Below are 13,958 nucleotides of genomic sequence, written 5' to 3' on the forward strand. Positions count from 1 at the left end.
GTAAACAGTTTTTCATGCGTTTTAGGGTAATTTGTATGTCTTCTTTTTTAAAAAAATTAAACTTTGAGTTCTGAGATACATGTGCAGAACGTGGAGGTTTGTTACATAGGTATACATGTGCCATGATGGTTTGCTGCACCCATCAACCTGTCATCTAGGTTTTAAGCCCCACATGCATTAGGTATTTGTCCTAATGCTCTCCCTCCCCTTGCCCCCCACCCCACAACAGGCCCTGGTGTGTGATGTTCCCTCCCTGTGTCCACGTGTTCTCATTGTTCAACTTCCACTTATGAGTGAGAACATGTGTTGTTTGGTTTTCTATTCCTGTGTTAGTTTGCTGAGAATGATGGTTTCCAGCTTCATCCATGTCCCTGCAAAGGACATGAACTCATTCTTTTTTATGGTTGCATAGTATTCCATGGTGTATATGTGCCACATTTTCTTTATCCAGTCTATCAGTGATGGGCATTTGGATTGGTTCCAAGTCTTTGCTATTGTGAATAGCGCTGCAATAAACATATGTGTGCATATGTCTTTATAGTAGAATGATTTATAATCCTTTGGGTATATACCTAGTAATGGGATTGCTGGGTCAAGTGGTATTTCTAGTTCCAGATCCTTGAGGAATCGCGACACTGTCTTCCACAGTGGTTGAATTAATTTATGCTCCCACCAACAGTGTAAAAACGTTCCTATTTCTCCACATCCTCTCCAGCATCTGTTGTTTCCTGACTTTTTAATGATCGCAATTCTAACTGATGTGAGATGGTATCTCATTGTGGTTTTGATTTGCATTTCTCTAATGACCAGTGATGATGGGCTTTTTTTCATATGTTTGTTGGCCATATAAATGTCTTCTTTTGAGAAGTGTCTGTTCATCTTCACCCAGTTTTTGATGGAGTTGTTTTTTTCTTGTAAATTCGTTTAAGTTTCTTGTAGTCTGGATATTAGCCCTTTGTCAGATGAATAGAGTGCAGAAACTTTCTCCTGTTCTGTAGGCTACTTACTGTTCACTCTGATGATAAGTTTCTTTTGCTGTGCAGAAGCTCTTTAGTTTAATTAGATCCCATTTGTCAATTTTGGCTTTTGTTGCCATTGCTTTTGGTGTTTTAGTCATGAAGTCTTTGCCCATGCCTATGTCCTGAATGGTTTTACCTAGGTTTTCTTCTAAGGTTTTTATGGTTTTAGGTTTTCCATTTAAGTCTTTAATCCATCTTGAGTTAATTTTTGTATAAGGTGTAAGGAAGGGGTCAAGTTTCAGTTTTCTGCATATGGCTAGCCAGTTTTCCCAGCAACCTTTATTAAATACGGAATCCTTTCCCCATTGCTTGTTTTTGTCAGGTTTGTCAAAGATCAGATGGTTGTAGATGTGTAATGTTATTTCTGTGGCCTCTGTTCTGTTCCATTGGTCTATTTATCTGTTTTGGTGCCAGTACCATGCTTTTTTGGTTACTGTAGCCTTGTAGTATAGTTTGAAGTCAGGTAGCATGATGTCTCCAGCTTTGTTCTTTTTGCTTAGGATTGTCTTGGCTATATGGGCTCTTTTTTGGTTCCATATGAAATTTAAAGTAGTTTTTTCTAGTTTTGTGAAGAAAGTCAGTGGTGGCTTGATGGGAATAGCATTGAATCTATAAATTATTTTGGGCAGTATGGCCATTTTCACGACATTGGTTCTTCCTATCCATGAGCATGGAATGTTTTTCCATTTGTTTGTATCCTCTCTTTTTTCATTAAGCAGTGGTTTGTAGTTCTCCTTGAAGAGGTCCTTCCCATCCCTTGTAAGTTGTATTCCTAGGTATTTTATTTTCTTTGTAGCAATTGTGAATGGGAGCTCACTCATGATTTGGCTGTTTGTCTTTTATTGGTGTATAGGAATGCTTGTGATTTTTGCACATTGATTTTGTATCCTGAGACTTTGTTGAAATTGTTTCTCAGCTTAAGGAGTCTTTTGGCCGAGACGACAGGGTTTTCTAAATATACAATCGTGTTATCTGCAAACAGTGACTATTTGACTTGCTCTCTTCCTACTTGAATACCCTTTGTTTCTTTCTCTTGCCTGATTGCCCTGGCCAGAACTTCCAATACTATGTTGAATAGGAGTGGTGAGAGAGGGCATCCTTGTCTTGTGCCGGTTTTCAAAGGGAATGCTTCCAGCTTTTGCCCATTCAGTATAATATTAAAGAATGTTTTACCTTTTTCTGTCTTGCCTGTTTTTCTGTGTTTTTGTTGGTCTCTTCATTCTCCGTTTTTAGGCCTTTACATGTTAGGAATATATTTCTTTTAATTATACTTCACCTTTGGTATCTTTTGTGAGACTCTACTCTTAGTGTAATAAGCACTGGGTTGGTATCAGGCAATGAGGAAGATATGGAAGTTTCTTTTGCTTTGAGATGTTTGTATAATAGTTTAAGAGCTCCTTTATTCAGTATTCATTTTAAATGTTTGAGTTATGAAATAATACGATGCATGAATGTTCTTCCAGGTGGCTATATGACTTACTCAGTACCTCCCTCAGAACTCTGCTCACATGTTTCTTTATCAGGGAGATCTTCTGTTTAAAATTGTAATTCTCTTATACCTCCCTCCCTGTTTCCTATTTCTATCCTCCATCTTTAAAAAATTTTTTCTCTGTAGCAGTTCTCACAGTTTAACATAACATTTATTTTGTTAATTTATCTTGTCCCTAAAATGCTAGTAGCATCAAGTTAAATACTGGAGCCTTTTAATAGTCCCTGGCATGTAATATTGCTTAATAAGCATTGTTTAATCAGATTTTCCTTTTTGTGGTTTGCTCTGGCACAAAATGAAAGGTGAATTGGAAGAGGCAGAGACTTGAGAAAGAAGAGACAGTGTCAGTTTCATACATGTGTAAGGTGGCAGAAGTTTAGCTGGAATGATAGCAGTAAGAATAAAAAGAGAGAGGCCTGTTGGGAGCGACGTTAACAGGAGAGTGTGAGTCACCAGCCTGTTAGTGTTTGCTATTGGTGAATAAAAAGTAAAAAGCACCACATTTGTATTTGGATTACATTTTTAATATAAATATTTATAAAGCAAAATCATAGGCCTTTGAAAGTGAGTTTGAGTAAATCTTGGTGACTTTTTCTGACCTTGTAAATCATTACTTAAAAATACAAATATTAAAGTATCTAGCAGAAGTCTTGTTGATTTTTCTGGTTTATTGTTTTTCTTTGATTTTTTTTTAATAGAGCCTTGCTTCCTGTTTTACATCACAAATCTAAAAAAGGACCCCCCCGTCAAGCCAAATATGCCATTCATTGTATCCATGCGATATTTTCTAGTAAAGAGACCCAGTTTGCACAGATATTTGAGGTAATGAGAAAAAAATTTTCTTGTTTATTTCATATGTCATAGTTACAAAACAAATATTGATGATTTTATGGAATGTTCACATTTGGTGATGCATCATTTTGTAATATATTTTCAGAATTTGAATCAGTAAAATCAACATTGATAAGTGTTAAAATATGAAAATATCTGAGTATTCAAATGTTTAATGATAACAGATTCAGAAATCAAGCAATTGTTTATTTTTGTACATTGGTTTATATATTTGTATTTGGAGACTATGTTTTGTTAACAGGTAATTACATATAAAATCATAGTTACAGATAGTAGGTAACAGATGATTATTCTTTCATTTGTAGGATCAAAAAATTTGAATTCTGTTTGAGAAACTATTGAAGTGTAAGGTTTTGTAAATCAGTACTAATTGTTAATATAAAGTAAGTTTATAGTTTTATGACTGACCTAATTTTGTGTCAGATATAAAGTATCTTTTCAATATGTATTTTATATTATTTTATCCACATTCTAAATAACTTTTACCCAGGCATTGCAATTTTATTGCTGCCTGTGGTAATTAGAACCTAACACTAACACTGTTAGTGCAAATAAAAGCTAAGCAGAAAATTCATAAAATCCTACTTTGTAATTTTAGTTCAAGAGCCTTGAGTAGAGTCAAAACAATTTAGAAATTATTCTGATGCTCCTTGACATAAGTACTTGGACTTAATATCTTTGTTTTAGAAAGTTGGTACTTTTGTCATATTTTCATGTATTATGTTAAAGACCTGAAGGAGAAAGAAAAGTAGTATATCCTCCAAACACCATCTTTCCTGTAGATAGCAGATAATTTAATTTTTGTGTATTTGGGGATGGCGGTATTTTCTGTAGTCTGTGTTTGTATATGAGAATGGCTTCAATAAATTGATGTTAATTTATAGGAAAGTTTTCTTTTTGGTTGCTCTCCTTTTCCTCTCAATGGTGATGAGAGAAACACTGATATAAGTTGAATTTCAGAGTAGTTTTTTCATTTTGATATTGTATCTGCTGTTTTATCTTTACAAGAACCTCTGTAGTCCTCCTACTATGTAGCATTTGGTTGGCTGGCTTCCTGAGAAAAGGTTTCTTAGAAATATCTGGCATTTTTGAGGTTCCACTAATCTAGGGCCTGGCCATTAATTTTGCTTTTTAGAAATGGTTTTGTTATGGAAAATTACCAAACTTATAATCTAGTTGAAAAAACTACACTATGATATTTTTGTTTATAATATGAACAATAGGCTGGCAAGATGTGCAATGGAAGTACTGAGGGAAGTCTTCAAGAATAGCAAGAAGTAAACTCATTTAAATGTATTTTTGACTAAATGAAGCCTCATATTGCCCTAATTTGTTGGGAAAGAACAGTTTTGTATTGGCCTTTCAAGCCTACAATTCTTGGTGTTCAGTGTGGGAGAATAGAGCACCAGTTTTTCGTTAAAATGTGGCATTAAAATGTCTAATAGAAAATATATTCACTTGTTTCAACATCAGAAGGATGCAAAAAAGAATATACGGTGAAAAGTTCTCCCACCCATGTATCCCCAGCCACTTAGTTTCCTTTCCCAGAGGCAGAGCCATTGTTACTAGTTTCTAAACGTACTTTTCCAGAGATATTTTATTCATATACAAGTAAGGGCATGTAAATATGCACATGCACACATGCATGCACATACACACGCATATTTTGTTTCCCTCTCCTCTCCTTATGCCAATGGCATATTTTAGTCACCCTTCTGATTTCAAAAATTAAAACACACAGACACACACACACACACACAAACATATATTTTGTTTTCTTTTTTTTTTTTCTGAGATAGAGTCTTGCTCTGTCATCCAGGCTGGAGTGCAGTGGCGTGATCTCTGCTCACTGCAACCTCCACCTTTCTTGTTCAAGTGATTTTCCTGGCTTAGCCTCCTGAGTAGCTGGGATTACAGGCGTATGCCCCAAGCCTGGCTAATTTTTATATTTTTAGTGGAGATGGGATTCCACCATGTTGGCCTGGCTGGTCTCGAACTCCTGACGTCAGGTGATCTGCCTGCCTTGGCCTCCCAAAGTGCTGGGATTACAGATGTAATCTGTAATTGTTAATGTCTGGCCTTAACAATATATTTCTGATATCATTTTATATGAGTATTTGAAGAGCTTGTTCATTCTTTTATCATGGTGAAATGCATATTAATGGTTGGGTTTCCTATCAGAATAACAAAAAATCATTTTATTTGTTATGGTATTTAATATTTGGTGCTATAATGAAGATCCCCAAATTCAAGTGACTAGATGTAGTAAAAGCTTATTTCTTGCTTCTGAAAAGTCTAGTGGGTGTTTGAATGACCTTCTAATCAGTGGCTTAGGGACACAGACTCATTCTGATTAGTGACTTCTCTTTAAATCCCACTGGATTCTTGGCATCAAGCCAGCCAGTGAGTAGAGCCTGTGGAGAAGACATACTGCTCATACCTACCTCAGTGCATATGTGGCATACTTCATTTTACTCCCACTCTCTTGACCAGAACTCATTCATATATCCTCACTTAACTGCACAGGAAGCTGCAAGTGGAGTCATCCTTATGCCCAGGAAATTGAAGTGGATATTGGTGAGCCCTAGCAGTCTCTAACACATTCATGTATATGGTCATAAACTATATGCTATGAAGTCTGTGTCGAAATGTTTCTTTACCCTACCTCTAAACTGAATTGGGCAAAACTGAAAATGTTTGAACCTGATGCCTTCTGGACATAGATAACCTATAGAAGTCTAAATGTAATCTTGAGTTACTACTTATACTATGTATATTTATTGAAATTTTTGTAGTTTTTATAATTTGAATTACAAAATAAATTACAAAATAAATTTTGTAATTTGAAAATGAAATATGTAAACAGTTTATTTGTATATGTGTAGAGTTGAAATATATTTTCCTCCCCTCATTTTCAGCCTCTGCATAAGAGCCTAGATCCAAGCAACCTGGAACATCTCATAACACCATTGGTTACTATTGGTCATATTGCTCTCCTTGCACCTGATCAATTTGCTGCGCCTTTGAAATCTTTGGTAGCTACTTTCATTGTGAAAGATCTTCTCATGAATGATCGGGTAATTTATATTTTTTAGATTCATGTTCTTTGTAATGTTAACTTTTGCAATTTTATCCAACAAAGAAAGAAGTGAAATGATATCAATAATACTTCCATTTGACTGCCTTGATTTTAGGTTTTCCTATTTAAAAAAAATAAGGCTTGTCTCCATTATAAGCAAAACCACCTTGAAACATCTTTTTAGTTGAGAATAGGCATATGACCTCAAATACATTCCTTGATAAATATAAAGTATAACCTGATGCTATCTATTTCAGATTTACAGGGGTTTAATTTTTGACAGGACATCTATTTTTAAAAATATGCAGATTGGTAAACCAGCTCATAGTATGGTTGTCATGATTATAGTTTTACCTTTTTCTATATAAACTTGTTCTTTTCCCTACATTGGGAGAGAACGAAAAAACATTGGGAGAGGAAATAATGATTTTGTTAGTCTCCAGTTATTTTGTATCTGCTGTGACAGCACTGTACTAGGTTCTCTGGAAAATTAAAAGAAACATGAGATAAAGTTTTTCCTCCAAAAAGTAAACATAATGTAAGTAGTGATATCTGGGTTAATCTGCCACCTGATTTTTTGTTTTCAGTTTGTCCTGTCAGTTGTGTATTTTTCTCTTTTCTTATTTTTGATTAAATATTTTTATTTCATTTTACCAGTCTGTTTTACATTTTGCTATTATTTTAGTAGTTTTCCTAGAAATTACGACATGGACTTTGGACTTACTCTAAAGGCCAGTGTCAATTGGTCTGCTTTGAACTTTCAGTATAGCACAAGGAACTTCAAAATACTTTAATCCCTTTTATTCCTTGGTGCTTTTTTGTGCTCTTGTTCACCCAGTTCTATTACTGCTGTTATTTTATGCAGTTAATGTTTATTTAGATTTGCCAACATATTTTCTCCTTTTGTTTTTCATTCCTTTCTATGTAATGATTTTCTATCTAAAGAACTACTTTAATACTTTTTTTTTAGTTTGGATTTCCACTAATGAATTTTCTCAGTTTTTGTTTGTCTGGAAAGATCTTTATTTTACCTTGATTTTTTAAAGGATGCATTCTTTGGGTTAAGAATTCTAGACTGGCGTATTTTCCCCCATCAATGATTTGAATATATTATTCTATTTTCCATTTTCTTTTTTCTTGAAGTTTATTGACAGTCTTGTTCCTCTGAAGGTCTTCTGTCTTTTTGCTGTGAATGTTTTTGTCTTTTCTGTTTTCCATTGGTTTCCAGTTTTGCTATGATGTGTCTGGGTATGCTTTCCTTTATAGTTATCGTACTTGGCTTATAGCTCTTCTTGTATATATAGCTTAAAGTCTTTTACAAATTTTAAATAATTTTTAGGCATTATCTTTACATATACAATTTCTGTTTCATATTCTCTTTCCTTTCTTACTGCAGTTCTATTAACACACTTTAAACGTACATTTTTTTTTGCTGTGACCTAGCTGTGTGACACACTTTTTCTGTACTTTTCTACCAGCCTCCTCATGCTTCAGTTTTTGTTTTTTTTCTGACCTATCTTTGAGTTCACTCTCTTCAGTTTTGTCTAATCGTACGTAAAGCTCATGCTTTGAATTCTTAATTTCACATATATACACATACTTCAATTCTGTAATTCTATAGTTTTTAAACATAGCTCTTTGTTTTGCTGCAGAATTTGCTTGTCATTAAATCCTTGAAAAATCTTAATTATGTGAAGTTTGTATCTGTTAGGCTTATAATCATGATCTCTTGTAACTTTTGTCTATTTTTTTCTCAAATTTTTGGTCAAATCTTATCTTGTACATATATTGCTTTTGATTGAGTGATAGACTTTTTGTATGAAAAGTTGTTGAGATAATGTGAGGCTTCAGATGTGGTTATATTCTTCCAGAGTTTTACTTTTGTTTCTGTCAGGCAGTTAAGCTATCGTCAGATCACTTCCATCCAATGAAAATGGAAGTTTGGCTTCAGTTTTGGACAAGCTTATTATTTTTTTCTGGTCACCTTATGTCTAGAGTATATTTGTCTGGGATCCACCCAGAAGTCCAGGTTGTTTAACAAGGCCTTTACTTTTTAATGGGCTCAGGATTCTTAATCTTGTTCTTCTAGCTCTGTGACAGGAAAGCTTTGCTCAACTTCTCATCCCCCTTTCACTTTCAGAATCATTAATCGTCTGTGTGAAAAAACTAATCTCAGTGCCAGACTCAAATCTTTGCTTTCCCTCCTTATTTGAAACTTTGCCCTGCAAATTCTCACTGCTTTGGTAGCTGTCTGTTCCCTTCAAACTGATTTTTAAAAAATATTTTGTTTAGCCTTTCCGTTTGTTTCAGTATGAAAATTGGTTCAAAACAACCTAGTCACATCTTGTCAGAAACAGAACTGCTCACCATTTTTAATCCATTAATTTGTCTTGTTTTATTATATATTTGATATGTACAAAGGAATATATGTAACATTTCTATAACATGTTTCATAATACAATGAACACCTATGAACTTTTAGTTCCTTAGAGTTCTTAGAGTTTTATTACTCTTCAATCCTTTCTACTTCCTCCTTGTCCCTAATATCTACTCTCTTGAATCTTCGGTTAATCTGTAACAGCAACAAAATTTACCACATACTTGTTTAGTTTTGCTTGTTCTTGAGGTTTCTAAGAATTATATCATACCCTGTATAGTCTTGGAGGATTTGCTTTTATCACTCCACATTTGTTTCTAAGAATAATCTTCGTTACTAAATCTAACTGTGGTTCATTCATTTGTTACTCTATGATTTCACTGTGGAAAATATCTCATAATTTATTTATTCTTCTAGTAGATTGTGGAATATTTCCATTTCTTTACTCTTTCGGACAGTGCTGCTATGAATGTTGCTATTGAAGCCCCATGCTACATATGAGCAAGAATTTCTCTAGGTTTTATTCCTACGAGTGAAGTTGATGAATCACGGTATATAGACATATTTAACTTTTCACTTTTTTTAAGTCATTTTTTATAATGTTTGTTAAAACTTATTTTTCTATTAAGAAATCTGACAATAATGTTATACACTGTTGGGAGAAAATATCTAATAGATACAGTATCTCATTATAGCTCATTATAGTCCCAATGTGCATTTCTGTGGTTACTAATTAAGTTTGTGTGTCTAGTCACCATTCATGTTGCCTACTTTCTGAAATTCCCTTTTGATGTATTTTACCTTTTATTCCCCTTGGTGTTTTTTTCCCATAGGCAATCTTTACCTATATTGATCTTTTATCTGGTACATGTTATAGTATCATCATGAAGTGTGTAAAACCTCATTTATGTGTGTCTTTTCACTCCTTTATTGTGTCCTTTGATCCTTTGAACAAAAGTTATTCCTTTTTTTTTTCTTTTTGAGATGGAGTCTCACTCTGTCACCCACGCTGGAGTGCAGTGGCGCCATCTCGGCTCCCTGCAACCTCCACTTCCCACATTCAAGCCATTCTCCTGTCTCAGCCTCCCGAGTAGCTGGGACTACAGGCGCCCACCACCATGTCCACCTAGTTTTTGTATTTTTAGTAGAGATGGGGTTTCACCATGTTGGCCAGGCTGGTCTCCAACTCCTGAACTCACGTGATCCACCCAGTTCAGCCTCCCAAAGTGCTGGGATTACAGGCGTGAGCCACCACGCTCCTGGCCTGAACAAAAGTTATTACTTTTAATGTAGCTGTATTTATCATTATTCTTTGGTAGTTAATACTTTTTACATCTTATTTAAGAAATCTTTTCCTACTCTAATGTCATGAAAATAGCCTCCCATATGTTCTTCTAAAAGTTTAAAGGTTTTCTTTTTTTACACACACAAAAATCAATCCATCTGGAATTGATTTACTTTTTTTTTTGTATGCTGTGATATAAGGATTTCATTTTTGCTGCATGTTAGGGTTACCAAATTTCCCAGCACTGTTTATTAAATATCTTACCATCTCCTGGTAATCTGCAGTGCTACCACTCATGTCTCCTATAGAGCCTCTGTTCTTTTCCACTGATGTGTTTGCCCATCCACAAGATGTCTTTCCTTAATGTTTTATAGTTTTCTCTAAAAAGAAAAATGTTAAATTTCTCTCACACAACTTATGTTAGGCACTAAATAAAGTTTTTAAGATTATGTTTTATGTTTATGATTGATAAGGTGAATTATTTGGTAATTCTGATTTTATATCCATCTTTCTTGCTAAATTCTAATTTTGTCAATTATAAAGAATGCCAGCTTTGATTATTTTCTAATGCTTGCATATTTTATTTCTGTATATTTACTTCCATTTTAGGTATTTATCCTTTTTCATCCTAACTTACCAGTTTTTGAAAGAGATATATTCACATATTCTGCTGTGATGAAGTTTTCAATCTTCTGATTTTAATCATGTTTGTTCTGGTTTATTTTGATGTTATTCTGCTGGTTGTGTAAATGTTCATGAATTTTATATTTTATTTGGTGTTGTAAGATAAAATATATCAGTATCCCATTTAAGTCCATATCCTCTTCAGTGCTTTTCATCTTGACTGGTATATTTTTCCATCCCATAATTTTCAGATTTCTTATGTTGTTTGTTTTTGTTGTATCTTTTGTGGCTTTATTATTTATAAATCTACCTGATAGTCTCTGTTGTTTCTGGTAGTATCTGATAGTTTCTTATTTATGTAAGGTTTTTGTTTTCATTTTTCTTTGTATTTGTAATAGTTTATACTAATTTAGTTTTTTCTTGTGAATTAAATAGTGTTATCTTTGAGTAATTCTTTCAACATGGATTGTAATTTGGAAGCTTTCTGTCTTGAATTCTAGTGTTCATTCTTCAGTACTGTTTTTTGGATATTAGAATTCTGTGTTTCAAGTCACTTGAAAATTCAGAGCATTGTTTTTTTGGCATCTGGTCTTGCAGCTGAGAAATCTGAAGTTAATCTTTTATTCCTTTTTGGTAGTTTCTCTATGGAAGCTTTTGGGATCTTGACATCCTTAGTTAGAAATTTCATCACAAGGTGCCTAATGTGATTCCTTTTTCATTATTTTTACTTCATACTTTGAAGGCACTTCTCAGTGGAAGAAATGAGTTATAAACTGTGTGTGAATCTGTAGCTGTTTGTGTTTGAGGGAGTTTGCCTTTTTAGATGTTGGGGGCTACCTGTTTTGTTACCAGAGGGTTACCTGAGGTGATATTCAATTCCTGTTCTTTGACCTGAGGGTAAAAATGGGATCTCAAGTGTTCCGAGATTGGTTCAGCTCTTTTGCCATCTTATTTTAATTTCCTGGTTACTACTGTAAACACCTACCTGCTAGTACTTGCACATGATCACCTCAGGATTAGTTTGCAGTTGTGCTGAAAACAAAAACAAAACCTCTCCAGCTCAAGATTTTTTTTTTTTTTTATAACTTTCTTGTTTAAGAGCTACACCTTTTGGCTCCATGTTTTTTTAAAATCCTAGTTCTTGCATTAGATAATTGAATCTCAAAAGGGGCTAAATAAGGGAGTGATGTGTAAGAAGTTAGAGTTAGTCCCACCACAGACCTAGAAAGAACCAGTCGTGATGGATCTGTAAGTGCTGTACATAGGCGCTAGTGAAGGTATGCCTTTCAACCTTTTTTTTTTTTAAAGTAAATAGGGTTAGATGAAGTACTTTAGTCATATATAACAAATGTCACTGCAGAAGGTACAGATTTCATTCATTTTCTAAGTGCTAATTGAAAAGAATTCATATTTATATTTTAAAGTCCTTGTTTTTTTTTTTTTTCTCGTTTATTTTTAGCTTCCAGGGAAAAAGACAACTAAACTTTGGGTTCCAGATGAAGAAGTATCTCCTGAGACAATGGTCAAAGTGAGTAATATGCATAGATCTATTGATTTTAATATAATCACCACATTGTAATATTTGAGGTATTAAAATTTCTATTTCTATTGGAAAGATGTTAAAGTCACTCAAGTATTTATATTTATTGTATGATGTCTTATGTGCTGTGAGACTATAGGGTAATAATGAGAAAGCTGGGATTTTGTGGACAGCTGCACATAATCTAGTTTGAGGAGAAAAAAAGATTTGAAAGCTGCTTCCCTGATGGCAAAAGGCAGTGCTAGTTTTTATGGACTTTCCTCTGTTCTGTAAAGATGATAATTCAGATTTTAAGCCTGTTCATCTTTTCCATGGGATTTAATAAAACTTTTTATTTTTAAAAAATTCAGCCTATAATTTATTGAATTAGGAGTTTTATAAGATTGCTCATCATTGGTATAGACTCTTGATTTATTAAAACCATCTATGGCCTGTAGTGTAGACCTCATGTCAATCCACTACCAAGATATGAAGGCCAAAAATAAATACATTAAATATTGTTATTTTCTAGCTGTAATTTCTTATAAACCCTTTCAGTCTCTGTGTGTGTGTGTGTGTGTGTGTGTGTGTGTGTATTTATATTTGTTTATAGTTCGTATTACGAACTACCTTTTCACATTGTTCTAGCTTGAGGTTATGATACTAGTTTTGCAGACTTGTACAATAGCCCCACCTTTACATCAATGAATGATGCTTGATACTTTGAGTCTCAGTATAAACCTGTTTTTCTCGGCATTGGTCTCAAGCTGCAGTTTTTGTATACTTGAAAGCAGCACTGGACTAGAAGGTAGGCCACTTACCAACTTACCAGTTGGTAGGCATACTTACCAACTGGCCAGGAAAGAGATCTTCCGTCTTTGCCGTGAGCCAGACACTATCGAAGACCCTCTTAGCATCTGAGCCTTAGCTCTGTAAAAAGCTGAGCTAATATGTGAAAGATAATTTGTACATCATTTTAAAAAGAGGTAATATGTACTTCTTCAAAAGAATTCTTGGAAACATTAAAGGAAGTAATGCGTGTAAAAATACTTTAAATACTTCATAATCATAAAATGTAGAACAAATATGAGTGGTATCATTTTTTAGGCAGAAAAGATTAAATGTAATTTGTAGTTGGGAACTTAACTTTTCTGATTAGAGAGGTTAAGCATGATTTTACTGTATGTTCTACAGGATCAAATACATGTTGGGGAAACATTTTAAAACAGCAAAGAACAAACTAGTCTTTAGTCAAATCATTCTTTTGCCATTTTCTTGGAGGTTTGAAACATCTTTAAAACATTCAAGATTATCTTCATATATACAGAAAAGAATTTTTTCTTTTCTTAAAAAGCATCCATTAAATACATTTTATTTTAAAAAAAGTTGATACGGAAATTCTTTCAAAATGTACCAGTGTTTTATTTGTCGACTTCTCTCTTAAATAGATTCAGGCTATTAAAATGATGGTTCGATGGCTACTTGGAATGAAAAATAATCACAGTAAATCAGGAACTTCTACCTTAAGATTGCTAACAACAATATTGCATAGTGATGGAGACTTGACAGAACAGGGGAAAATCAGGTATGCAATTACTATTTCACAGTTCTTTGGATTGCATAATATTTCAGCTCTTGGTGTAACTGTTGAATGGTGCTGTTTCTTTTTCTTTTTTTTTTAAAATTAGAATTGCTTTGTACATGTGCATATATT

At 33.8% G+C, this 13,958-nt stretch overlaps 1 protein-coding gene across 12 annotated transcripts in view; it reads left to right on the plus strand.

Annotated features, from left to right (window-relative positions):
• PDS5B (PDS5 cohesin associated factor B) overlaps positions 1-13,958 on the plus strand; it is a 187,140-nt gene that overhangs the window by 140,219 nt on the left and 32,963 nt on the right. For all 12 annotated transcript variants that reach the window (XM_019039884.4, XM_055360563.2, XM_004054355.5 and 9 more), the window contains 4 exons: positions 3,207-3,330; positions 6,279-6,437; positions 12,185-12,253; positions 13,693-13,829. In XM_019039884.4, coding sequence (XP_018895429.2) covers positions 3,207-3,330; positions 6,279-6,437; positions 12,185-12,253; positions 13,693-13,829 — 489 coding nt within the window. The remainder of the gene's footprint in view (positions 1-3,206; positions 3,331-6,278; positions 6,438-12,184; positions 12,254-13,692; positions 13,830-13,958) is intronic.

Source organism: Gorilla gorilla, chromosome 14 (genome assembly GCF_029281585.2).
Source record: "Gorilla gorilla gorilla isolate KB3781 chromosome 14, NHGRI_mGorGor1-v2.1_pri, whole genome shotgun sequence".
Taxonomy (NCBI): Eukaryota; Metazoa; Chordata; class Mammalia; order Primates; family Hominidae; genus Gorilla; species Gorilla gorilla.